The sequence below is a fragment of the Schistocerca cancellata genome, chromosome 5 (assembly GCF_023864275.1).
Source record: "Schistocerca cancellata isolate TAMUIC-IGC-003103 chromosome 5, iqSchCanc2.1, whole genome shotgun sequence".
NCBI classification, from domain to species: Eukaryota; Metazoa; Arthropoda; class Insecta; order Orthoptera; family Acrididae; genus Schistocerca; species Schistocerca cancellata.
In genome coordinates, this window is record NC_064630.1 from 102,683,943 (window position 1) to 102,709,679 (window position 25,737).

General features: G+C 44.1%; 1 protein-coding gene across 1 annotated transcript in view; it reads left to right on the forward strand.

Moving 5' to 3' along the window:
* Positions 1-291: 291 nt before the first annotated feature.
* Positions 292-25,737, forward strand: part of LOC126188176 (beta-mannosidase-like) — a 317,638-nt gene continuing 292,192 nt past the window's right edge. The window contains exon 1 of the mRNA XM_049929697.1: positions 292-440. Coding sequence (XP_049785654.1) covers positions 299-440 — 142 coding nt within the window. The 5' untranslated portion in view covers positions 292-298. The remainder of the gene's footprint in view (positions 441-25,737) is intronic.

Below are 25,737 nucleotides of genomic sequence, written 5' to 3' on the forward strand. Positions count from 1 at the left end.
ATGGCGCACTCCGAGTGGCGTCCTGAGACTATTTGCCTCATGGTGTATATCATTAAAACTAACGACCAACACACACACGCACACACTTTGTTGAGATCCCTTCCCTCCTATTTCGACTTCCCGATATGTCCCGCGCTCTTTGGCAGGTATTGCACAAGGCGTCACGCGAATAGAAGTCGAGTAGTGTTCCCTGACGACACTCGCCAGTGGATCGTGATAAGCCTGGGTAGCTGATAAGCCCGGCCTTAAGAGCCGTCTGCGGGCAGTGAGGCGACATCGCAGTGAGGGGCGGGCAGCCATGGAGAAGCTCGCCATGACCACGACCATGAAGACACTGACGTTGACGCTGCTAGCCGCCGCGACCCTTTTGGGCCGAGCTGAAGGCCTCATAAGACTTTCTCTGGACGGCGACTCCTGGACGGCCTCCAACGGCAACGGCTGTAAGTACCAAATCAGCACCACCACACACACGGTTGGGAGCACTGTTCGGTAGTAGCCTCTTACAGACTTACAAACGTATAATGAACTTGATATGTACCGTAATATGATATGGCAAAAATATTTTTGTGTGGGGAAGTTTGGGATGTGTATTGTTGCTTAACAATATACCACGTCATATTACGGATATATTCCACCAGATAAATAATAGGTATCTTGTGTATTCTGGGGTGCTGCTTCTTAATGCTGCCACGGTTCATCTTGATGTTATTGCATCGCCACACGGGAATCAGGCAATGGTAGAAATAGGTCTCAGTATTTCTTGTTCACAGAGAACTTTTTTCCCACGATTCGGCGGCGAATGTACAAAGTTTGACTACATGCTGTTGAAACAAAATTCGGTCCAAGACTGACCTATGGTGGCCCACAAATCGCCTCTATTTATATGGTTTTAAACACTTACTATCATTGTTACATGCTGAATTTTGGATTTATACAGTTAAAGTTTTTACATATATTTTCCCAAATGACACAGAACTTTTCAAGAAATAAAAGTACATAATGTCACACAAAGACAGGAAATAATCTGTTTCTATTAAGACTATAAATTACATGTTTTATCACTGCAACAATATAGTTTGTTAATTTGCATATACACACATCAAAAACAGTTTTGCATCAGCCCGGTTCCCAGAACTTGACTGTGGGTGCTGTATCACGAACACAGTCCCTTTGATTGTTCAGAGATGTCACTAAACCCACCCAAAGATGTAAACAACCATGCATGAGCAGCGCCTATTAGATGAAGGGGGTCCGACAGCCGACCAGTTCCAGTCATTCCACCAGGATGGACATACACGGCTCTTGTTGTCTGTAGTTCAACCGTGTCTAGACGGTCAATACCACGGTTCGATGCCATCTGCATTGTCACTTTGTGCCAGGAACAAGGGAAGTGTCCAGGTGTCTCGGAGTGAACCAAACCGATGTAGTTCGGACATGGAGGAGATATAAAGAGACAGGAACTGTCGATAACATGCCGGCCAGGAGCTACTACGGCAGTTGATGACCACTACCCACAGATTATTACTCAGAGGAACCCTGACAGCAATGCCACCATGTTGAATGACGCTTTTTGTGTAGCCACAGGACGTCATGTTATGACTCAAACTGAGCGCAATAGGCTGCATGATGCGCAACTTCACTCCCAACATCCTTGGCGAGGTCCATCTTCGCAACCACGACACCATGCAGCACAGTACAGATGGGCCCAACAACATTCCTAATGGACCGCTCAGGATTGGCATCACGTTTTCTTTACCGATGAGTGCTGCATATGCCTTGAACCAGAATATCGTCAGAGACTTGTTTGGAGGCAACCCGGTCAGGCTGAGCGCCTTAAACACACTGCCCAGCGAGTGCAGCAAGGTGGAGATTCCCTGCTGTTTTGGGGTGGCATTATGTGGGTCCGCCGTATGCCACTGGTGGTCATGGAAGGCGCCGTAACGGCTGTACGATACATGAATGCCATCGTCCGACTCATAGTGCAACCATATCGGCAGCATATTGGCGAGGCATTCGTCTTCATGGACGACAATTCTCACCGCCATCATGCACATCTTGTGAATGACTTCCTTCAGGATAACGACATCGCTCGAGGAGAGTGGCGAGCATGTTCTCTGGACATAGTCCCTATCGCACATGCCTTGGATAGATTGAAATGTGCTGTTTATGGACGGCGTGACCCACCAACCACTCTGAGGGATTCAAGCCGAATCGTCGTTGAGGAGTGAGACAATCTGATCCAACGGTGCCTTGATGAACTTGTGGATAGTATGCCATGATGAATACAGGGATGCATCAGTGCAAGAGGACGTGGTACTGGGTATTAGAAATACTGGTGTGTACAGCAATCTGGACCAGCACCTCTGAAGGTCTCGCTGTATAGTGATACTACATGCAGTGTGTGGTTTTCATGAGCAATAAAAGGGCGGAAATGATGTTTATGTTGATTTTCCAATTTTCTGTACAGGTTCCGGAACTCTCGGAACCGGGGTGATGCAAAGCTTTTTTTAATGTGTGTATTATTTTACTGACAAAGGAATATCATACTATCATTTTCACGTGAACAGAGCAAATGGTTTTATTGAATTCAACTAATTAAATTTCGTACGAATAAAATTTTTCATTTCTATATGGTCGTAATTACAGTTCTGTTAACTAACACCAATTAAAGCATGAGTACGCTTAATTCTGACTGAAAAATCGTCATGTCATATTTCTATCAGGGATACAAATAGTTTTTTTTTATTTAACAAAGCTTAAAAGTGGCTGTCTCTTGATGACCAGAAATATCGGAACTTTAATGGTTAATTACTCCATAATTACAACAGTAATTTTATTCCTACCATGTGTCTGTAGTTTGTATTATGTGCAAATTGTGATGATACATTAACTTTTAATCCAACATGTTTCCTTCATTCTACACAGCGGTGAGGCGCAACGTAAACAATGTAAAACAATAGTTTAAATTAGTGCAAATTATTAATTTGCTGCACAAAGAATCTTCGGTGTATTCGAATCCAGATAACCAGATAAAACAAAGTCAAAGCAGCAGTTTATATTGGTGTCAATTAGTGATATATGCCTTCTTCGGGAGAGTCGGGATGAGACTGGAAAAGTATACAGGATCCCAAAAGGGGTTGTGGTATTACAGTACGCAGCCAAACCTGACCCCTGATATCGTTCACCTAACTTATCTTAAATTATAAGCATTCACGGCCTGTGGAAACAGCCTTGAAGAACAACAAGGTAGAACCTTAGAAAAGCAAATAACTGTAAATTTAAGGCACGTACAGAAGAAATAACCCGCATCTAAATTATTAGTCTGCGTTTCACAATTAAGTGTCTCGCATAGAGTAAAACAGAAGTGATTTCTGGCGCTCACCAAGGTAGTGTCATGGGCCCTCTGGTGTTCCTTATCTAAATAAACGATTTAGGAGACAATCCGAGCAGCCGTCTTAGGTTGTTAGCAGATGCTGCTGTTGTTTATCGTCAAGTAAAGTCATCAAAAGATAAAAATCAATTACAAAACGATTTAGATAGGATATCTGCATGGTGCGAAATTTGCAGTTGATCCTAATTAATGAAAAGTGTGAGGTCATCCACGTGAGTACTAAAAGGAATCCGTGAAACTACTGTTAGATGATAAATCAATCAGATCTAAATGCCGTAAATTCAACTAAATACCTGGTAATTAGAGTTACCAACAACTTAAACTGTAAATAACACATAGAAAATATTATGAGGAAGGCCAACCAAATACTGCGTTTTATTGGCAGAACACGTTGAAGATGCAAAGGATCTACTAAAGAAACAGTCTACACTACACTTGTCGTCCTGTCTTGGAGTACTTCTGTGCCATGTCGGATGTGGGATCCTTACCAGATAGGATTAATGGTGTACATCGAAAATGTTTTAAGGACAACACGTTTTGTACTAGTGTGAAATAGAGGAGAGAGTGTCACGGACACGATATAGGATTTGGAGTGGACATCACTAAAAAAAAGGCATTTCTCCTTGCAGCGGGATTTTCTCACAAAATTTCAATCACCAACTTTCTGCTCCAAATGCGAAAATATCTTGTTGACACCGACCTACATAGGGAGAAACTATCAACGGAATAAAATAGAAGTCAGATCTCGCACGGAGAGATATAGGTGTTCGTTTTTCCCACGCGCTGGTCGAGAGTAGAATAATAGAGAATTATTGTAAACGTGGTTCGATGAACCCTCTGCCAGGCACTTAAGTGTGAGTATCCATGTAGATATAGATGTAGATGTTCACTGAACCACCTTCGGGCCATTTTTCTACCGTTTCACTCTCTAACAGCGCGTGGGAAAAGTGAACACTTAAATCTAATTTCTCTTACTTTATAATGACGATTGTTTCTCCCTATGTAGGTGGGCACCCACAAAATATTTTGGCACTCTGAGCGGAATTTTGCTCACTGAAATTTCATGAGAAGATCCTGCCCCAACAGAAATCCACTCTGTTTTATTGATTTCCACCCCGGTTGGCGCATCATAAACGTGGAAATCTCTGCCCTATTTCGTGACAACACAAACCGAGCTGCTTTTCTTTGGACTCTGTCAATATGGTATTTATCAGCCGATACCAGGCTAATGACTTTCGACTAAATATCTTCCCTCTACGCGAATTACAATAAGCGAAAAAATGCAGGTTAATGACACATGGTCGACGACCTATGGAAGTTTGCGTCTGGCCTTGAAGCGTGTTTGGGTGCCTAAGTTTTTGAAGCGACTGCTCGCAATAAGAGGAAATTCGGATTAGAGTTCCGGTTCGCCACAAATTTTGCACGTCGTCATTCCATCAAAAGCGTCCCGCTTACGCAACTGCGAATAAACTTCCTGTACTCCAGAAGAGGGCGGATAAGCGTAGTGTAAGCGGTCTCTTTAGTGGACCTGTTGTATTTTCTAAGTGTTCTGTTAATAAATCACAAACTTTGGTTTACTTTCCCCAAACATTATTTATGTTACCGTTCCAATTTAAGTAATTCGTTAATGTAATCCCTAAGTATTTAGTTGAATTTAGAGCCTTTAGATTTGTGTTTTATCGGGTAACCGAAATTTTAGGGATTTCTTTTAGTTCTCATGTGGATACTTCACACTCTTCATTATTTTAAATCAACTGCCACTTTTTGCACCATACAGATATCTTGCCTAAATCATATTGCAATTTGTTTTGATCGTCTGATGGCTTTACAAGAAGATGGAGGGTAAATGCCGTTAAATAGATGCAACATTGTAACAGGTCAGTTTAGGTGCTACACGAGGACTAATAAACGATCACTTTAGGGAACATAGAACAGGGAACACATTACTTCATAATAAATGAGATAACTGGGTAATGTGAACAGAGGATATTAAGAGAAGATGGGAACAACATTTGGATAAACTTTATAGTTGCTCAGAATAAATTAGGCCAATTCAAAGTGTGGGTATCAGATAAGAGCATGATAGGGGAGATTCAGTTTTAAGGGGAAACGCACTATACTCAATTCTGTACAAGAAATAGTGTCATATCAACAAGTGAAATAGTGCACGAATAAGACTCAAGAAATGAGGCCGAATACTCCAAATTTAGGGGTGTACATACTGATGAACTGGAAGAACCGTATTCATGAGCTTCTCAAACAATTAAATTCAGCTACTTTTACTCTTTGTATAACTGCTAATCTTGGAAACAGGTGAATCTACCTCCTGACACATTTCGCGTATGTGCATTCAATGATGTATAATGGTACAATTTTCTGGGGTAACTCACCACTCAGAAAAAAGGTATCGATTGCACAAAAGCGAACACTAAGGGTACTATATGGTTTCCACCCCTGGACGTCACGTAGATACACTACGTGATCAAAAGTATCCGGACACCCACAAAAACATACTTTTTTCATATTAGGTCCATTTTGCTGCCACCTACTGCCAGGTACTCCGTATCAGTGACCTCACTAATCATTAGACATCGTGAGAGAGCCGAATGGGGCGCTCCTAGGAACTCACGGACTTTGAACGTGGTCAGGTGATTGGGTGTCACTTGTGCCGTACGTCTGTACGCGAGATTTCCACACTCGTAAACATCCATAGGTTCACTGTTTCCGATGTGATAGTGAAGTGGAAACGTGAAGGGACACGTGCAGCACAAACACTATACAGGCCGACCTCGTCTGTTGACAGACAGAGACCGCCGACAGTTGAAGAGGGTCGAAATGTGTAATAGGCAGACATGTGTTGGATGAACCTTGTCTCAGACTGTTTCCAACTTCTGGCCAAGTTTACATTCCAAAGGACATGGCGGGGATTCTGCAATTATTTGGGCAGCTGTATCATGGTATTCCATCTACATCTACATCCACACTCCGCAAGCCACCTGACGGTGTGTGTCGGAGGGTACTTCGAGTACCTCTACCGGATCTCCCTTCTGTTCCAGTCTCGTATTGTTCGTGGAAAGAAAGATTGTCGGTATGCCTCTGTGTGGGCTCTAATCTCCCTGACTTTATCCTCATGGTCTCTTCGCGAGATATACGTAGTAGAGAACAATATACTGCTTGACTCCTCGGTGAAGGTATGTTCTCGAAACTTCAACAAAAGCCCCTACCGAGCTACTGAGCGTCTCTCCTGCAGAGTCTTCCCCTGGAGTTTATCAGTCATCTCCGTAACGCTTTCACGATTACTAAATGATGCTGTAACGAAGCGCGCTGCTCTCCGTTGGATCTTCTCTATCTCCTCTATCAACCCCACCTCGTACGGATCCCACACTGGTGAGCAATATTCAAGCAGTGGGTGAACAGGTGTACTGTAACCTACTTCCTTTGTTTTCCGATTGCATTTCATTAGGATGCTTCTCAGTCTGGCATCTGCTTTACCGACGATCAACTATATATGATCAATCCATTTTAAATCACTCCTAATGCCTACTCCCAGATAATTTATGGAATTAACTGCTTCCAGTTGCTGACCTGCTATATTGTACCTAAATGATAAAGGATCTTTGTTTCTATGTATTCGCAGCACATTACACTTGCCTACATTGAGATTCAATTGCCATTCCCTGAACCATGCGTCAATTCGTTGCAGATCCTCCTGCATTTCAGTAAAATTTTCCATTGTTACAACCTCTCGATATACTACAGCATCATCCGCAAAAAGCCTCAGTGAACTTCCGATGTTATCCACAAGGTCATTTATGTACAGGGCTATTACAAATGATTGAAGCGATTTCATAAATTCACTGTAACTCCATTCATTGACATATGGTCACGACATACTACAGATACGTAGAAAAACTCATAAAGTTTTGTTCGGCTGAAGCCGCACTTCAGGTTTCTGCCGTCAGAGCGCTCGAGAGCGCAGTGAGACAAAATGGCGACAAGAGCCGAGAAAGCGTATGTCGTGCTTGAAATGCACTCATATCAGTCAGTCATAACAGTGCAACGACACTTCAGGTCGAAGTTCAACAAAGATCCACCAACTGCTAACTCCATTCGGCGATGGTATGCGCAGTTTAAAGCTTCTGGATGCCTCTGTAAGGGGAAATCAACGGGTCGGCCTGCCGTGAGCGAAGAAACGGTTGAACGCGTGCGGGCAAGATTCATGCGTAGCCCGCGGAAAATTGGCTCATGCCACAACTGGAGACCGACAGCGCCGACTTCACCTTTCAACAGGATGGTGCTCCACCGCACTTCCATCATGATGTTCGGCATTTCTTAAACAGGAGATTGGAAAACCGATGGATCGGTCGTGGTGGAGATCATGATCAGCAATTCATGTCATGGCCTCCACGCTCTCCCGACTTAACCCCATGAGATATCTTTCTGTGGGGTTATGTGAAAGATTCAGTGTTTAAACCTCCTCTACCAAGAAACGTGCCAGAACTGCGAGCTCGCATCAACGATGCTTTCGAACTCATTGATGGGAACATGCTGCGCCGAGTGTGGGAGGAACTTGATTATCGGCTTGTGTCTGCCGCATCACTAAAGGGGCACATATCGAACATTTGTGAATGCCTAAAAAAACTTTTTGAGTTTTTGTATGTGTGTGCAAAGCATTTTGAAAATATCTCAAAAAATAAAGTTATTGTAGAGCTGTGAAATCGCTTCAATCATTTGTAATAACCCTGTATATTGTGAATAGCAACGGTCCTACGACACTCCCCTGCGGCACACCTGAAATCACTCTTACTTCGGAAGACTTCTCTCCATTGAGAATGACATGCTGCGTTCTGTTATCTAGGAACTCTTCAATCCAATCACACAATTGGTCTGATAGTCCATATGCTCTTACTTTGTTCATTGAACGACTGTGGGGAACTGTATCGAACGCCTTGCGGAAGTCAAGAAACACGGCATCTACCTGGGAACCCTTGTCTATGGCCCTCCGAGTCTCGTGGACGAATAGTGCGAGCTGGGTTTCACACGACCGTCGTTTTCGAAACCCAAGCTGATTCCTACAGTAAAATCGAACTGGTATCCCGTCAGGCCCAACGGCCTTTCCACTTTTGAGCGATTTTAATTGTTTTTCTATCCCTCTGTCATCTATTTCGATATCTACCATTTTGTCATCTGTGCGACAATCTAGAGAAGGAACTACAGCGCATTCTTCCTCTGTGAAACAGCTTTGGAAAAAGACATTTAGTATTTCGATCTTTATTCTGTCATCCTCTGTTTTAGTACTGACACACACAGTGGTTACGGTTACTACAAGCCACACCACAAGTTGGGAAACGGGGCCAAATTTCTAGTAGTTTACTGTCAAGTTGAGAATTTCACACACACATGTTTTATTTATACCTTACAGAAAGTAGCAGTACGGCAATAAACAACCTTTCAAGACACGCCGCTAACGGCAATCAAGTCATTTATAGCAATACAACAGTTTAAAAAAATTTAAAGAACATTAGTAAACAGGCTACTAAACTAAATACAGAACTTTGTTAATAATGTACGGTGAGGTACTGAAGCAACCAACACCCCCATTAAAAAAAATCAAAGGTCTCAGAAAACACACGATTAATGGCAATAAAGGAATTAAGGAATTTAAAAAAAGTTTTTAAACAAAATTGTCCTGGAATATCATTAGAACATAACAGATATGACGGACACGTGTAAGGCGGCCACAAATCATCCACTGAGGGATGCTCAGGCTAGACAGAATACTGGCCAATTTAAATACGCCCGTAAACACAATTGCCACTCTCAGGCTGGTCACTGCACCGACTTTTAGCCAGCGAAAACTTGTAATGAGATGGTTTAACTTGCTGACAGAATTAGAGCTAACCTCATGCAAGGAAATATTACTCCACACAGTCCTGGATGAGCGACCACATGATCAACCAACAAGAAGCATGAATTCACTCATAACACACGACAGAATAGCGAAACAATTAAACTGTCAAAACTACACCTCCCATCGGGCAGTAACGAGAGGAGGAGGAAAGATCACTGTCTTCGGTTACACCGGTGCCGGGGACAGGAAACCCGATCGCTGGAGGCCACAAGGCAGAAGAGACACTGGTTACGCAAACTTATTACTTAATGATAAAACCTTCCACTAACTTAACTTGCAATTATGCTCGAACAGGCCGTACACGTCATCCGATGGCAAGGATCCACACATCCGACCGCGCACGCGTCGCCAGTGTACCCTACACGCCATGGTCACGCGACAACACGCTCTGTCGCCGGAGTTCACGTCTTCTCTGCAACGTTGACGGGTAGTGACCGCTCCTTCATGTTAGGTGTCTCCTTTTTAAACTCCAGTGTTGAAACGGAGGACTTAAAGAAGCCTGTTAACGTCCCACCAAGGTGAAATGAACAGCAACTACTCGTGGGCCGATTCCGTATACAACCAACCCGCGGGGTGCTCTTCCGTCAACTCGACCCGCTCGTTACACACAATCGACATACATCACGTGGCGACTCGGTACAACCGACCACGCCTGGTCCGCGCTGGCGAGCCACACTGCCCTCCCGTGTCCACCACACTCTCTGAGCGCACGCCCCTACTTCCGCGCCACCACACGAAATTACCACCGGTCAAAGATCTTACTTCCTCCATAGCAGTTTCCCGGACGCAAAAACGCCGATATCGATAGCAGAGAGAAAAGAGAACCAAGCAGCCACTTAATGACAAACAACGTATCAAACAAACATTTCAGGGGAATAAAAGGAAAACCAATGCAATCTGAACACAAGGTGCAGCACGAGTCGATACGCGGATCAAGTACCATTTTGGTGACAGAATGTCTGGACATTTTGATTTGATCGACCTACCGCTTTGACATAAGGCCAAAATTTCTTAGGATTTTCTGCCACATGCTTTCTGCCACATGCTTACCCTGCAAGTACGCATTAGTTCCAAGGGTTGTCTGACCGTATATAACTGATCAGGTCCATCCCAAGGTACAATGTTTGTTCCTCGATGGTGGATCCGTGTGCCAAGACAACAGGACCCGTGTTCCCACAGCTTATATCGTCCAGGACTAGTTACGTGAGCACGAGAATGAAATGCCCCATCTCCTCTAGCCACCACAGCCACGATATCTCAATACCATTGAGCCTTTATGGTTCAAAAATGGTTCAAATGGCTCTGAGCACTATGGGCCTCAACTGCTGTGGTCATAAGTCCCCTAGAACTTAGAACTACTTAAACCTAACTAACCTAAGGACATCACACACATCCATGCCCGAGGCAGGATTCGAACCTGCGACCGTAGCGGTCGTGCGGTTCCAGACTGTAGCGCCTTTAACCGCTCGGCCACTCCGGCCGGCGAGCCTTTATGGTCCTCTTTGAACAGAAGGATGCGCAAACCCTATCCCTCTCCATCCTCCTCTCACGATTTTCCAGGAAGAATGGTATTAGATTCCTTTTAAAATCATAGAGGACCTGTATGTATTCGTTTCGAGAAGACTGGCAGCTGTTTCGAATACCAACGAGTTGTCTGCACCACTTTAGGGAAGGTTAAGTGTTGTGTTTCTAATGTCTTGTGTTTTCTGTGTTTCCATACATTGTCCAACCCTTGTATATTCGGTTGTGCAATTCGTGAAGGTCAAAAAGAGACATTTCTGTACACGGAGACATTTGGGGGCGTTCAGTGCACAAAAGAATATCTATTCAAAGTAGCATATAATAGCACTTAAGTTTACCCTTCTTGAATATGAGAATACATTATAAAAAATCTCTTTTCGTTCAAACATTTTCATATGGTGTAAACTTCTTCCTGCGATTAATTACTCAGCAAAAACTTTATGTCTCTTTTTCTCAAAACTTCCTTAGTGTGACTTGATTCCCTAGTCCACTGAACTCCCCCGCATGACCCTGTTCACGCCCCTTACATAGCTTGTCCGGCCTGGTAACAACATTAAACACCGAACAACACAAATGCACTTTACTGACCGTTCTGTTTGACACAGATATAACTGCAACTCCTCCCATTTTCGGGTATATAGCGGACGACGGTGCGTACGTGTACAAACTGACAGTGACAAGCGACCATGTCTTCTGGGTGTTTCTTTTGTTATTTGCCAGGTAGTGTAAAATGTTTTCCGTTCTTAGATAGTGTGATATCAAGAACACACAAGAGTTATCAGTACTTCTAAGTAATTCAAGAGGTCAAGAATGATACAAGGCAGGGTTGCTACTTATCACAGCTGATATTTAATTTGTGTATTGAAGAGGCAATTTGAAAAGTGAAGGACTATCTTAACGTGGGAATTGTTTGTCACTGATAAAGAATCATGCATGATAAGATTCGGTTGATGACATAACTGTAGTCACTGAAAGCTAACAGAAACGGAGTCGGCTTTTTAATGACACAAAGTGACTACTACTCGATGCTAAATTTTGCTCATAAAAAACGATAACCAAGGTTAGGCTGTGCACAGCAGGTGGAAATTTCTGGATGGCAGAAAATTTGGACAACAGCCTCTTGAGGAGACAGATGATTTTTTCTGCCAATGAAATAGTATCGATAAGGAACGAAGATACAAAAACTATACAGGGTGAGTCACCTAATGTTACCGCTAGATATATTTCGTAAACCACATCAAATACTGACGAACCGATTCCACAGACCGAACGTGAGGAGAGGGGCTAGTGTAATTGTTTAACACAAACCATACAAAAATGCACGGAAGTATGTTTCTCAACACAAACCTACGTTTTTTTAATGGAACCCCGTTAGTTTTGTTAGCACATCTGAAAATATAAATGTGGTGTCACCGCCAGACACCACACTTGCTAGGTGGTAGCTTAAATCGGCCGCGGTCCATTAGTACATGTCGGACCCGCGTGTCGCCGCCATCAGTACTTGCAGACCTAGCGCCACCACATGGCAGGTCTAGAAAGACGGACTAGCACTCGCCCCAGTTGTACGGACGACATTGCTAGCGACTAGACGTACGAGGCCTTCCTCTCATTTGCCGAGAGACAGTTAGAATAGCCTTCAGCTAAGCACATGACTACGACCTAGCAAGGCGCCATTAGCCTTACCTACTTTGAGAGTTATAGTATAAATGTCTCAAGAAGAACGCTGTATTCATCAGAGAATAAAAGTTAAGTATAAAGCAACTACGTACTTTTCTTGCTACCATTCAATAGTTATCCTGTTTCAGACTTCACGCCCGTCTGCATTAGTTAGCGTGCCTTTCGGCTACCTCTGAGTGGTGTGGCTGTCTTGCTACGCCACAACAATAAACAAATACGTAATCAGTGCCGTTTGTTGCATTGTAAAATGTTAATTACACCCGCAGATATTGTAACCTAAAGTTGACGCTTGAGTACCACTCCTCCGCTGTTCGATCGTGTGTATCGGAGAGCACCGAATTACGTAGGGATCCAAAGGGAACGGTGATGAACCTTAGGCACAGAAGAGACTGGAACAGCACATTACGTCCACATGCTAACACCTTTTTATTGGTCTTTTTCACTGGCGCACATGTACATTAGCATGAGGGGTGAGGTACACGTACACACGTGGTTTCCGTTTTCAATTACGGAGTGGAATAGAGTGTGTCCCGACATGTCAGGTCAATAGATGTTCAATGTGGTGGCCATCAGTTGCTGCACACAATTGCAATCTCTGGCGTAATGAATGTCGTACACGCCGCAGTACATCTGGTGTAATGTCTCCGCAGGCTGCCACAATACGTTGTTTCATATCCTCTGGGGTTGTAGGCACATCACGGTACACATTCTCCTTTAACGTACCCCACAGAAAGAAGTCCAGAGGTGTAAGATCAGGAGAACGGGCTGGCCAATTTATGCGTTCTCCACGTCCTGTGAAACGCCCGTCGAACATCCTGTCAAGGGTCAGCCTAGTGTTAATTGCGGAATGTGCAGGTGCACCATCATGCTGATACCACATACGTCGACGCGTTTCCAGTGGGACATTTTCGAGCAACGTTGGCAGATCATTCTGTAGAAACGCGATGTATGTTGCAGTGCTCTCCGATACACACGATCGAACAGCGGAGGAGTGGTACTCAAGCGTCAACTTTAGGTTACAATATCTCCGGATGTAATTAACATTTTACAATGCAACAAACGGCACTGATTACGTATTTGTTTATATGTTCAGATGTGCTAACAAAACTAACGGGGTTCCATTTAAAAAAACGTAGGTTGTGTTAAAAAACATACTTCCGTGCATTTTTGTATGGTTTGTATTAAACAATTACACTAGCTCCGCTCCTCACGTTCGGTCTGTGGAATCGGTTCGTCAGTATTTGATGTGGTTTACGAAATATATCCAACGGTAACGTTAGGTGACTCACCCTGTATATTACGTTGGTGCATAAGTTCGAAGCGTTTCTGTTTTTCAAGTTGGTTTTCCTATCTCCATGGGTTTATTTATCGATCCTCATTTTTATTTGTAGTTCACTGTTGCCATTTTAGTTGACATATTGTCATCTTGTCATTTAGAGATAGTTAATGGAACTGTGAACGCTAGAAAATGGAGTGCCAAGTAGAGAAATCGGAACATTTCCGACATATTCTTCTGTTTGTGTTCAACACAGGGGTGACTGCAGAGGAGGCAGCAAGAAATGTTTGTACTGAGTATGAGGATAATGCCACTGGACAGAGCACGGTGAGAAAATGTTTTTCTCGTTTTAAGGAGGATCATTTTTACAGTAGCGGCTCTCCACGTTCAGGAAGACCTTCGGGGGTTGATGAAGATCGTTTAAACGAATTAATCCACAATGATCCAAATCAGTTTACTCGAGAACACTTGAGAGTACTCGAGAAGTGGCAAAAGTGATGAACTGTGATCATTCCATCATCGTGCGACATTTACATGCAATGGGGAGTGTTAAAATACCGGGTGTATTGGTACCGCATGCCTTAAGTCAGATTCACAAAAATCAGAAGGTGGCCGAAAGTGCATCTGCTTGCTCTTCATCAATTGGCTCATGAACAGTACCGGCCATTCCTACCCGTACCGTTACTGGTGACGAGAAATCGTTTGTTTATGCTAACTTAAAGAAAAGAAAGGAAGGGTTGAGCCCAAATAAAGAAACAACTCCCCGTGCAAAGAGCCGCGCATACACAAATGAGAATGTTATGCATTTGCTGGAGCAGCCACGGTGTCGTGTATCACAAATTGCTTCCCTCAGGTGTAACCATCACTGCTGACAATTATTGTCAACAACTGAGGCGCTGTCCGCATCTCGTGGTCGTGCGGTAGCGTTCTCGCTTCCCACGCCCGGGTTCGATTCCCGGCGGTGTCAGGGATTTTCTCCGACTCGTGATGACTGGGTGTTGTGTGCTGTCCTTAGGTTAGTTAGGTTTAAGTAGTTCTAAGTTCTAGGGGACTGATGACCATAGATGTTGAGTCCCATAGTGCTCAGAGCCATTTGAACCATTTTTTTTGAACTGAGGCGCTATCCAAGAACAACGACCAGGATGAATGCCTCAAGTGATACAAAAACGCTACACAGGAGCTGTACTGGGAAGTCGTTTCGCACCGACCTTATTCACTGATCTTGCGCCCTCAGATTTTCACCTTTTCAGCTCTGTATCTAACAACCTCGAAGGAACTTCCTTTGCGGATGAAAATGTGCTCGGAACATGGCTCGATGAGTTCTTAGCTTGAAAACCACGTGATTTCTACAGTAGTTGGAACGAAACGTTACCCCAACGCTGGCAGACTATTTTAAATAGCGCAGGAGAGTACATTATTGACGACTCAAGTCTCTGTTATGTGTATCTGCGTGCTAATTGAACTTACAGAAAAAACCTACGAGCTTATACACAAGCCTAATAGTACCGACCATAGCAAAATGGCTTTGTATAAAATAAAGCATAAACGTTAAGTATATTTGACGGTAGTATCTGTTCCCGAAAGAACAGTTACCGTGGATGACCATGCAGCTTTGCTAGAAATGAAATGATAATTAAATGGACACCCTAGCTGCAAACAGGCGTTGATGTACTTCATAGTTAAAATATGGCTTCCCGGCCATTGACCTTCTTGTGCGAAAGCACACTCTATGCCCGAACTCGTACGGGACTTGGTAGATTAATCTGCCACGAGTAATGAGTATGATGGGCAAACATCTATTAGGCGCACTACGAATGTAGTGGTGTGGACATGTTGGGAATGTGGATCTCACGGGGAGCGTGCAAGGGATAAGTCCCTGCAGACGCACTATCCTCTGTGCCCACAGTGGCTCAGATGGATAGAGCGTCTGCCATGTAAGCAGGAGATCCCGGGTTCGAGTCCCGGTCAGGGGCACACATTTTCAACATGTCCCCAATGAAGTACATCAACGCCTGTTTGCAGCTAGGGTGTCCATTTAATTATCATTTCATAAACGTTAAGACTAGAGAAAGGTTAATGAAAATCTATGTTTGGAGCACAAATCTGTGCGGTGTGTGTGTGTAAAATAAAGCATAAATCTTGAGACTAGAGAAATGTTAATGAAAATCAACGTTTGCAACACAAATCTGTGCCTCTTTGTGTGTGTGTGTATATGCACAATACGTAATACAGGATGTTGGGAGAAGTGGTTAAAAAAATGGCTCCGAGCATTATGGGCCTTAACATATGAGGTCATCAGTCCCCTAGTACTTAGAACTACTTAAACCTAACTAACCTAAGGACATCACACACAACCATGCCCGAGGCAGGATTCAAACCTGCGACCGTAGCAGTCGCGCGGTTCTGGACTGAAGCGCCTAGAACCGCTCCGCCACCGCGGCTGGCGAGAAGTGGTTATAGAGGTGACAGAACTAGCTCAAGATTAGAAAAGACGGAGGGACGGATGCCTAGAAAATCATAGCCCAGTAACGTGACTAAGCATTGCAAACCAGTATTGGAGGGTAGATAACTGCTAGTCTGAACATTCTCTCGGGACATTAAAGTGGCTTGTAGCAAAAATTGCTGATTGGTCAAGCTAGTCTCTTCCAGTTATTCTTGCGAAAACTGTTATGCAATACAGCAGGTTCGCTTTCCTTTTGTTCAAAGTTTCTCTTTTCCGTCTAATTATTTATCGTATGGCACATACAGTATTAGAAAAAAATTGAGAAAAAAACCGTGAAATATAAATTGTATATGCTACGGGTAGTTTCAGTTACCTCCTCAATGCACATGGGCTATGGAACGAAGAATTCCGTTGGATCACCAGGGTGTGTTCTCCCAAGATATTTTCAAAACCTCTGACCATTTTCTGAAGATCTGCTAGATCATGTAGATAGTAGGGAGTGTTTACATTCCGCAGTTCCGTTCATTTGGTATTGGGAATGTAGGTGTCTCCAACGAGCTGTTGAGCAAGACGTCAGGGTGGATTTAGGGATCGTAGCCGATTCCTTGCCAGCTAGGGTATGTCGTGGTGGATCAGCAGTTCAGGACTGTACATAACTTTTTTTTAATTCCTCTATGAATGCTGACTTCCCGTGTAGATGAGGTGGAGGTATTACATGATGCACCACGTAAGCATCCTCAGTGGCGTTTTTAACTGAACGTCTATCGTTTTGGAGCGAATATTGTTCAATTAGATTGGTGTGCACATTCAGCTACAGAGTGCAACAGTCTTCGTGCTGAAGTTCGTAATGTGTTTACCGAAGCTGTGGTATCGTCCAAAGTTCGCGGTGCCACAACAAAATCGGCAACTCGTACCGATACCGCAGAAGTTACCGATCTCTTGCTGCAGTTCGCACAGACGAATGGGAGACACTAGCGGAGCCACTACATCCCATACAGCTGTGCAGCGCCGCCGCATAGACGCCGATATACGAATACAATCGAGCATACAATCGCTCAGCCCAGTTCGTGACCTCTGGTCAAGCAGACAGTATCGACTATTTGGGGCTCATGTGTTACTCGTGCTGTAGAGCGTACTATTTTTATGAACCTTGTGAACCTACCTTGGACGTCAAGAGAAGACTATTGTAAATGTGGACGTTAGGTGATGCTTTAATATTCAAAAACAGTTGTAAATATCTGGCACATTCCTGTTGCAATCTATTTTATAAGGTTAGGTAAATATTTTATCATTGTTATAATTACGTGAACTAATAGTTCATATGTTGTAGTTCCAGTCAACCATCTCCCAGAGCAATCAAAGAATCCACAGTTATGACTGGACGGTTGTAGTATCATCAGGTCATAACAGAAGCTCCCCTTGTAGCGCCACTGAGTTTCTGCTTAATATTGTCACATCTCCTTACCTTGCCTATTTTTATTCGGTAAAAGAGTATGATGGCAGCATGTTTCTGACACTAGTCAATAATTATCTGACGAACAGACGAGATGACGTGCTGGTGAGACACTTAGCCTGCGGGCTGAAAGGCGATGTTCAATGTCTGTCCAGTTATCCAGAGTAAGATTTTACGTGATGGTTCCTTTCAAAGGAATTCGGCAATTTTCCTTCCTGAATCAAGAATTGTCTCAAACGGCTTCTTAGTCGGTCGAACTATCAATCATAATTTCCTTTTCATCATTGACTGGCGACGGACTTGGAAACCGAAACATCATTTACTACGTAAATAAATAACATATAACATACACTCCTGGAAATGAAAAAAAAGAACACATTGACACCGGTGTGTCATACCCACCATACTTGCTCCGGACACTGCGGGAGGGCTGTACAAGCAATGATCACACGCACGGCACAGCGGACACACCAGGAACCGCGGTGTTGGCCGTCGAATGGCGCTAGCTGCGCAGCATTTGTGCACCGCCGCCGTCAGTGTTAGCCAGTTTGCCGTGGCATACGGAGCTCCATCGCAGTCTTTAACACTGGTAGCATGCCGCGACAGCGTGGACGTGAACCGTATGTGCAGTTGACGGACTTTGAGCGAGGGCGTATAGTGGGCATGCGGGAGGCCGGGTGGACGTACCGCCGAATTGCTCAACACGTGGGGCGTGAGGTCTCCACAGTACATCGATGTTGTCGCCAGTGGTCGGCGGAAGGTGCACGTGCCCGTCGACCTGGAACCGGACCGCAGCGACGCACGGATGCACGCGAAGACCATAGGATCCTACGCAGTGCCGTAGGGGACCGCACCGCCACTTCCCAGCAAATTAGGGACACTGTTGCTCCTGGGGTATCGGCGAGGACCATTCGCAACCGTCTCCATGAAGCTGGGCTACGGTCCCGCACACCGTTAGGCCGTCTTCCGCTCACGCCCCAACATCGTGCAGCCCGCCTCCAGTGGTGTCGCGACAGGCGTGAATGGAGGGACGAATGGAGACGTGTCGTCTTCAGCGATGAGAGTCGCTTCTGCCTTGGTGCCAATGATGGTCGTATGCGTGTTTGGCGCCGTGCAGGTGAGCGCCACAATCAGGACGGCAAACGACCGAGGCACACAGGGCCAACACCCGGCATCATGGTGTGGGGAGCGATCTCCTACACTGGCCGTACACCACTGGTGTTCGTCGAGGGGACACTGAATAGTGCACGGTACATCCAAACCGTCATCGAACCCATCGTTCTACCATTCCTAGACCGGCAAGGGAACTTGCTGTTCCAACAGGACAATGCACGTCCGCATGTATCCCGTGCCACCCAACGTGCTCTAGAAGGTGTAAGTCAACTACCCTGGCCAGCAAGATCTCCGGATCTGTCCCCCATTGAGCATATTTGGGACTGGATGAAGCGTCGTCTCACGCGGTCTGCACGTCCAGCACTAACGCTGGTCCAACTGAGGCGCCAGGTGGAAATGGCATGGCAAGCCGTTCCACAGGACTACATCCAGCATCTCTACGATCGTCTCCATGGGAGAATAGTAGCCTGCATTGCTGCGAAAGGTGGATATACACTGTACTAGTGCCGACATTGTGCATGCTCTGTTGCCTGTGTCTATGTGCCTGTGGTTCTGTCAGTGTGATCATGTGATGTATCTGACCCCAGGAATGTGTCAATAAAGTTTCCCCTTCCTGGGACAATGAATTCACGGTGTTCTTATTTCAATTTGCAGGAGTGTATATAGCTGCTATTTTCATCTACACTCCTGGAAACTGAAATAACAACACCGTGAATTCATTGTCCCAGGAAGGGGAAACTTTATTGACACATTCCTGGGGTCATATACATCACATGATCACACTGACAGAACCACGGGCTCATAGACACAGGCAACAGAGCATGCACAATGTCGGCACTAGTACAGTGTATATCCACCTTTCGCAGCAATGCAGGCTGCTATTCTCCCATGGAGACGATCGTAGAGATGCTGGATGTAGTCCTGTGGAACGGCTTGCCATGCCATTTCCACCTGGCGCCTCAGTTGGACCAGCGTTCGTGCTGGACGTGCAGACAGCGTGAGACGACGCTTCATCCAGTCCCAAACATGCTCAATGGGGGACAGATCCGGATATCTTGCTGGCCAGGGTAATTGACTTACACCTTCTAGAGCACGTTGGGTGGCACGGGATACATGCGGACGTGCATTGTCCTGTTGGAACAGCAAGTTCCCTTGCCGGTCTAGGAATGGTAGAACGATGGGTTCGATGACGGTTTGGATGTACCGTGCACTATTCAGTGTCCCCTCGACGATCACCAGTGGTGTACGGCCAGTGTAGGAGATCGCTCCCCACACCATGATGCCGGGTGTTGGCCCTGTGTGCCTCGGTCGTATGCAGTCCTGATTGTGGCGCTCACCTGCACGGCGCTAAACACGCATACGATCATCATTGGCACCAAGGCAGAAGCGACTCTCATCGCTGAAGACGACACGTCTCCATTCGTCCCTCCATTCACGCCTGTCGCGACACCACTGGAGGCGGGCTGCACGATGTTGGGGCGTGAGCGGAAGACGGCCTAACGGTGTGCGGGACCGTAGCCCAGCTTCATGGAGACGGTTGCGAATGGTCCTCGCCGATACCCCAGGAGCAACAGTGTCCCTAATTTGCTGGGAAGTGGCGGTGCGGTCCCCTACGGCACTGCGTAGGATCCTACGGTCTTGGCGTGCATCCGTGCGTCGCTGCGGTCCGGTCCCAGGTCGACGGGCACGTGCACCTTCCGCCGACCACTGGCGACAACATCGATGCACTGTGGAGACCTCACGCCCCACGTGTTGAGCAATTCGGCGGTACGTCCACCCAGCCTCCCGCATGCCCACTACACGCCCTCGCTCAAAGTCCGTCAACTGCACATACGGTTCACGTCCACGCTGTCGCGGCATGCTACCAGTGTTAAAGACTGCGATGGAGCTCCGTATGCCACGGCAAACTGGCTGACACTGACGGCGGCGGTGCACAAATGCTGCGCAGCTAGCGCCATTCGACGGCCAACACCGCGGTTCCTGGTGTGTCCGCTGTGCCGTGCGTGTGATCATTGCTTGTACAGCCCTCTCGCAGTGTCCGGAGCAAGTATGGTGGGTCTGACACACCGGTGTCAATGTGTTCTTTTTTTCCATTTCCAGGAGTGTATAACGATAACCATTAGATTCAAAGCTTCAATTCACAAGCGTATATTGCGAAGGAGGAGTCTAACAACGAATAGCATGATTTCTGAGCTTTTAGGCCGTGACCAGTGTAGTAAGTACAGCGTTAAACGTAAGTAGTAATGAAGGAAGTAATAAAAACAGGCATACTGTTATAAATACAAGAAAATCAAAAAGAAAAAGGCAGCATGTCATTAAAGAAACATTCTACCATAAAAATCAGAGAATTAATTCCCGGAATGTCCAGGATACGGAAAGGAGATGCCAGTATATGCAAAAAAAAAATGGTAATTGGCGGGAATGGTGGCAACCAACAGAATGACAGCTAAATGAAAAATCAGAAAATACAGATTAAGTAATAAATTCAACGCTGCTAGAAATAAACAGCGATTCACGGTAGTAGAACATGCATATCTTACGAACTAGTAGTGGAAGTTCGTGGTGCTTTCTTCTCCCTCTCTAGCATCCAGTTCGTTTTTCATTACTTTCTTCAATTTGTGTCTCATTTCAGTTTTCTCCATATTTGACGTAGTTTTCTACAGCGCAGCAAGTAAGTTGTTAATTTTATCTCTGTACTCGTTTTAGATTCTCCCCACTTTTCATTAGTAAGATACACAACCAACATATTTTGGCTTCTAGTTACTTAATTTTGTTTTAACGTTGTAATTTACTACACTAAATATTGTATTTCGGAACTTTTTGTCTGATTCTCCAGTTTCCCCCTAAACTCTAAAGAAAATTTTTCTTTTTATCAATATTCGAGTTCATACTGTCCTTTTTTTTAGATTGTTTATCCTACAATCTAACTGATAAGGGCTTTTCTCGAGGCCGAAACAGCCGTGCTTCTTCAACAAACAAATCAACTCCGACTGGCAGTCTTGGCTTTCCTCATAAGCGATTCATAGTTACAGATTAACATCGCTCAGCACTATGGAGAAACATAATATTGACACGCATCACTTAATGTAACGAGATCGCTTCTTTGTAAGAACTGCCCATCATATTAAAACTTACATCAGACAGGAAGTCAAATAACGATTCTTGCCTACGCGGGTAGTGCTCTTACGGTTTAGACCACCCATACCTACCATCCGCTTCAAAACTTTGTATTATGACAGGTAACATCATATGTTCACTACCGTTAACGGTTCTGCATTGATATTATGCCAATCAATGTGTAGTTTAAAGCATAGGTCAGTATTTCCGGTGCCATACATCTAGTCTTCGGATTGCATTGACGTACAGGGACTGAGAAGAATGGCTATATGTTTCTGTATGAACTGTTGAAACGTCCCCTTTGAACAATTTATACACGACTGAGCTTAAACTGACACACAATATTTTTTAGCGCAACGCAATCTGACTTTCAATAATCCCTACAAAACAATGGCCCTGACTAACTTTAACCTATACCTTTCACAAATCACTTACCTCACAAAAATCTTCGTTACTCGAACTACTGCAATACAGCGAGCGCCACTATTGCCAGCTAAATAAAAGATTCAAACTACAGAAGGCACTAACTACTGATAGGGATAGTTAGCAAATGAAAGATATTAATAGAGAACAAACAATGTATTTACCTTAATAGTCATAATATGTATAGCAGTTCATGACAAATTACAAAACTCCGCCATCTCTCTCCTCACATCCACCACTGCTGGCGGCTCACCTCCAACTGCGCAATACTACGCGCTGTTCACATCCACCTGCCGCTGCCCAACACTACAATGGCAGACAACAATGCAAACTAGCCACATACTGCACACAGCACAGCCAGTGATTTTCATACAGAGCGCTATGTAACGTTGCCAATAAGAAAACATAAACAGCCTACTTACACTGTTATATGCCTGTTTTATTTTTTTCGGGTCTCTGCGGAAGAGAAATGTGGTGTCTTCAGGACATTAGTTGACCCCACCCTGAAATTGTGTATTAGACTATTCTAAACACAATTACAGGAGATACTGAACATCTTCTTTGGGGCAACCGCTGGTTAAGCTTCTTTCAACATTTCCGCAAAACCCTCTGCTTGTAAAACGAGCTGATGACCTTTCACGCTGACCTTCTTCACAGCCGCTCGATTGTATCTCGTAACCCGACACGGTGTGGATACCTCACATTTGAGAAGTATCGACTTTGAAAGGTCTACCACACATTTCAAAGTTGTTGTACAAAGGGCGCGGTACTATGCACCTAATTGATTAGTTACTTTCCTATAAACAGACACTAGAAACTAGATCCTCAATATCGGTTAGTGTAACAACAGAAGCAACTTCTTCTCTTTTTTTTTATTGGCTCTTCATTTCATTTACTACATGGTACTGAAATTTCAATTTCTATATATTATGTTCCAATTCCACTCCTAAGTGTGATAAAAATAATAACTGGCAAAATCTTGCAAGGGACCATGCCCCTTTCTTGCTCTGTATTTCCTGTTATTATTTATACCTGTAGCATATTCTTCCACCTTTATGCGATCACCATGCAGGGGATATTTGTGTAGTACGTCAAGAAAGCTGTGGAATAGCATCACTGACACCGATTCTGCATTCTTTTGTTTATGGTGTTTGTTTATAAGTGGCTGTAAAGGAATAAAGATTACGAAAATTGTGTGTATATTTATTAGAATCCGCAATATGCCTTATTACCGTAAAATGTAGTTATTACACTTTAGTAATACTGGCAGACTACGAACTCTACAGAAGCTAGGATTTGATCTTGGAGCTTTCACAATGTCGATATTGAAGGAAATCGATAACAGGAGCATTGCTTTGCTGATGTTGTTGCTATTCAGTTTGAAAATCATATGAACCGAAGATGACAACCAAAGAAAACATAGTTTGAAGATGAAGAGGGGTATGTATAAGCTTTGCACTAGTTCACCCACAGAAGGAAAGGTCTTCCAGAAACACTGTCAAATCTTTGATTCAGGTTTCCCGTAAATAACATTTTGGAAACTTTATGAATCTTTTCCTCGAAGATCGTTGACGTTAAAGTACTTAAATTCGCTATGCAACTAGTCTAGACCATAGTGAAATATTCTGTGGAAGGAATTTTCATTTCATACAATAGTACAGCAATTATATAAGAGAAATACCATAAAATTTGGTTTTTTCCACAGATATGTGGAGAGCTGTAAAAATCCATCAAAAGAAGAAATCAAAATTCTGTTCCACAGATATCTGTAATAATGGTACATCAAATTCTGCATAAAAATGTGTTGACTTCGTTTTGATAGATTTTCCAGAAAAGGAACATCTGTTGTTAAAAAAAATTATGTTCTTTATAATTAAAAACGTATAATGTCAAGAAGCATGAAAACTTACGTGTGTATGGATATAACATTTCTTAACAACTGTGCCAAAGTTAATCACATCGTCTTCAAAACTTTGGACATTATAAAGTTTCTTTCAAGGTGCATCAATTTCGTGTACGTCCCTCTTTTCAATGTTTGCTGATTGCACTTTACAAGAAATCTAAAAGTGCGTGAGTCTCTACATGCGTGATGTTACTCGTGTAATCTGAAACCTCATTCACATCATTACCGCCAGTTATCTGTCATCTGCTGCTGCATGAAGAACTCCTCTAGAATTTCCTATGTGCTATACTTTCCACCTGTATGTATACACGTTGATCCAGCACGTTTTCTAATGTTATCTCCCAGATTTTCATCGGATCGTCGCTTCAGTTTCCTTTTCTCGTAAAATCCACCGTAGAGCTTCCTTCTGTCACCTATATCTTGCCCATTCATTTTCATTAAAGTCGCAATTATGTTTATCTTTCCACTGTGCATCCTGATTCTCTTTTTTTTTTGTCATGTTTGCCGACATTCATCTCCCCATTGCTCTCTGAGCGACCGACTGTTCTTTTAATGGTTTTCGAATTAAAACTATCTTTCTCACTTACATCACTGATAAAACACAGTAATTATAAACTTTCCCCTTAGACACAACGTAAGCTTACATGTGAAAATCCTGTTTTGTTTACCAAATAACATATTTAGTAGGCCCTATTTACCGTACTGTATTTAAATAAAGTTACTTTAAGTCCAAAGACGAAGCAATCTGCTCAGACCGACCGCCGTGTCATCCTATACCAGTGGCGTCATTGGGTGCACACCGATCTGCCGGTATTGTCGGCTTTCTTGACTTCGGAACAGCTACTAATTGGTGGAGTAATTCATCAGTTGGCCTCACAAGGCTGTGTGCACCCCATACCACTCCTCCCACCAAGGGAAGAATCCCTGGCAGAACTGGGAATCAAACCCAGGTCCCCCACATGGCAGTCAGGCTTGCTGATCAATCAGCTTTGGAGGCGGATCATCCAGCTGCTACCTTCAATAGCCATATATATTAGCTCGGTGTATAAGTTCGTAGTGTTTTTGTTTTGCATGTTGGTATTCCTGCTGCCGTTTCTTTATTTGTAGTCCACTGTTGTTATTTTAGGTAACATATTCTCGTTTTGTCATTTGGAAATAGTAAATGGAGTTGTGGGAGCTAGAAAATGGAATGCCAAGTGGAGAGATCGGAATATTTCCGACATATTCTTCTGTCTGAGTTCAACCGAGGGATGACAGCAGCGGCGGCAGCCACAGACATTTGCACCGTGTATGGGGATAACGCCATCGGAAAAAGGTCGGCACGAAAATGATTTTCTCGTCTTAAGGAACAAGAGGGGGCAAGCGTCGCTTCCTGGAATCTGGACACAGGCATTTTATTCATCACAGAATTATCTCGAATTTTTTGCCATTAAACCCCAAATTAAAACAGTCTGACGCGACATGATATACTGTCGCTTTAACAAAGACTACCTGCCTTGGTATTTTTTG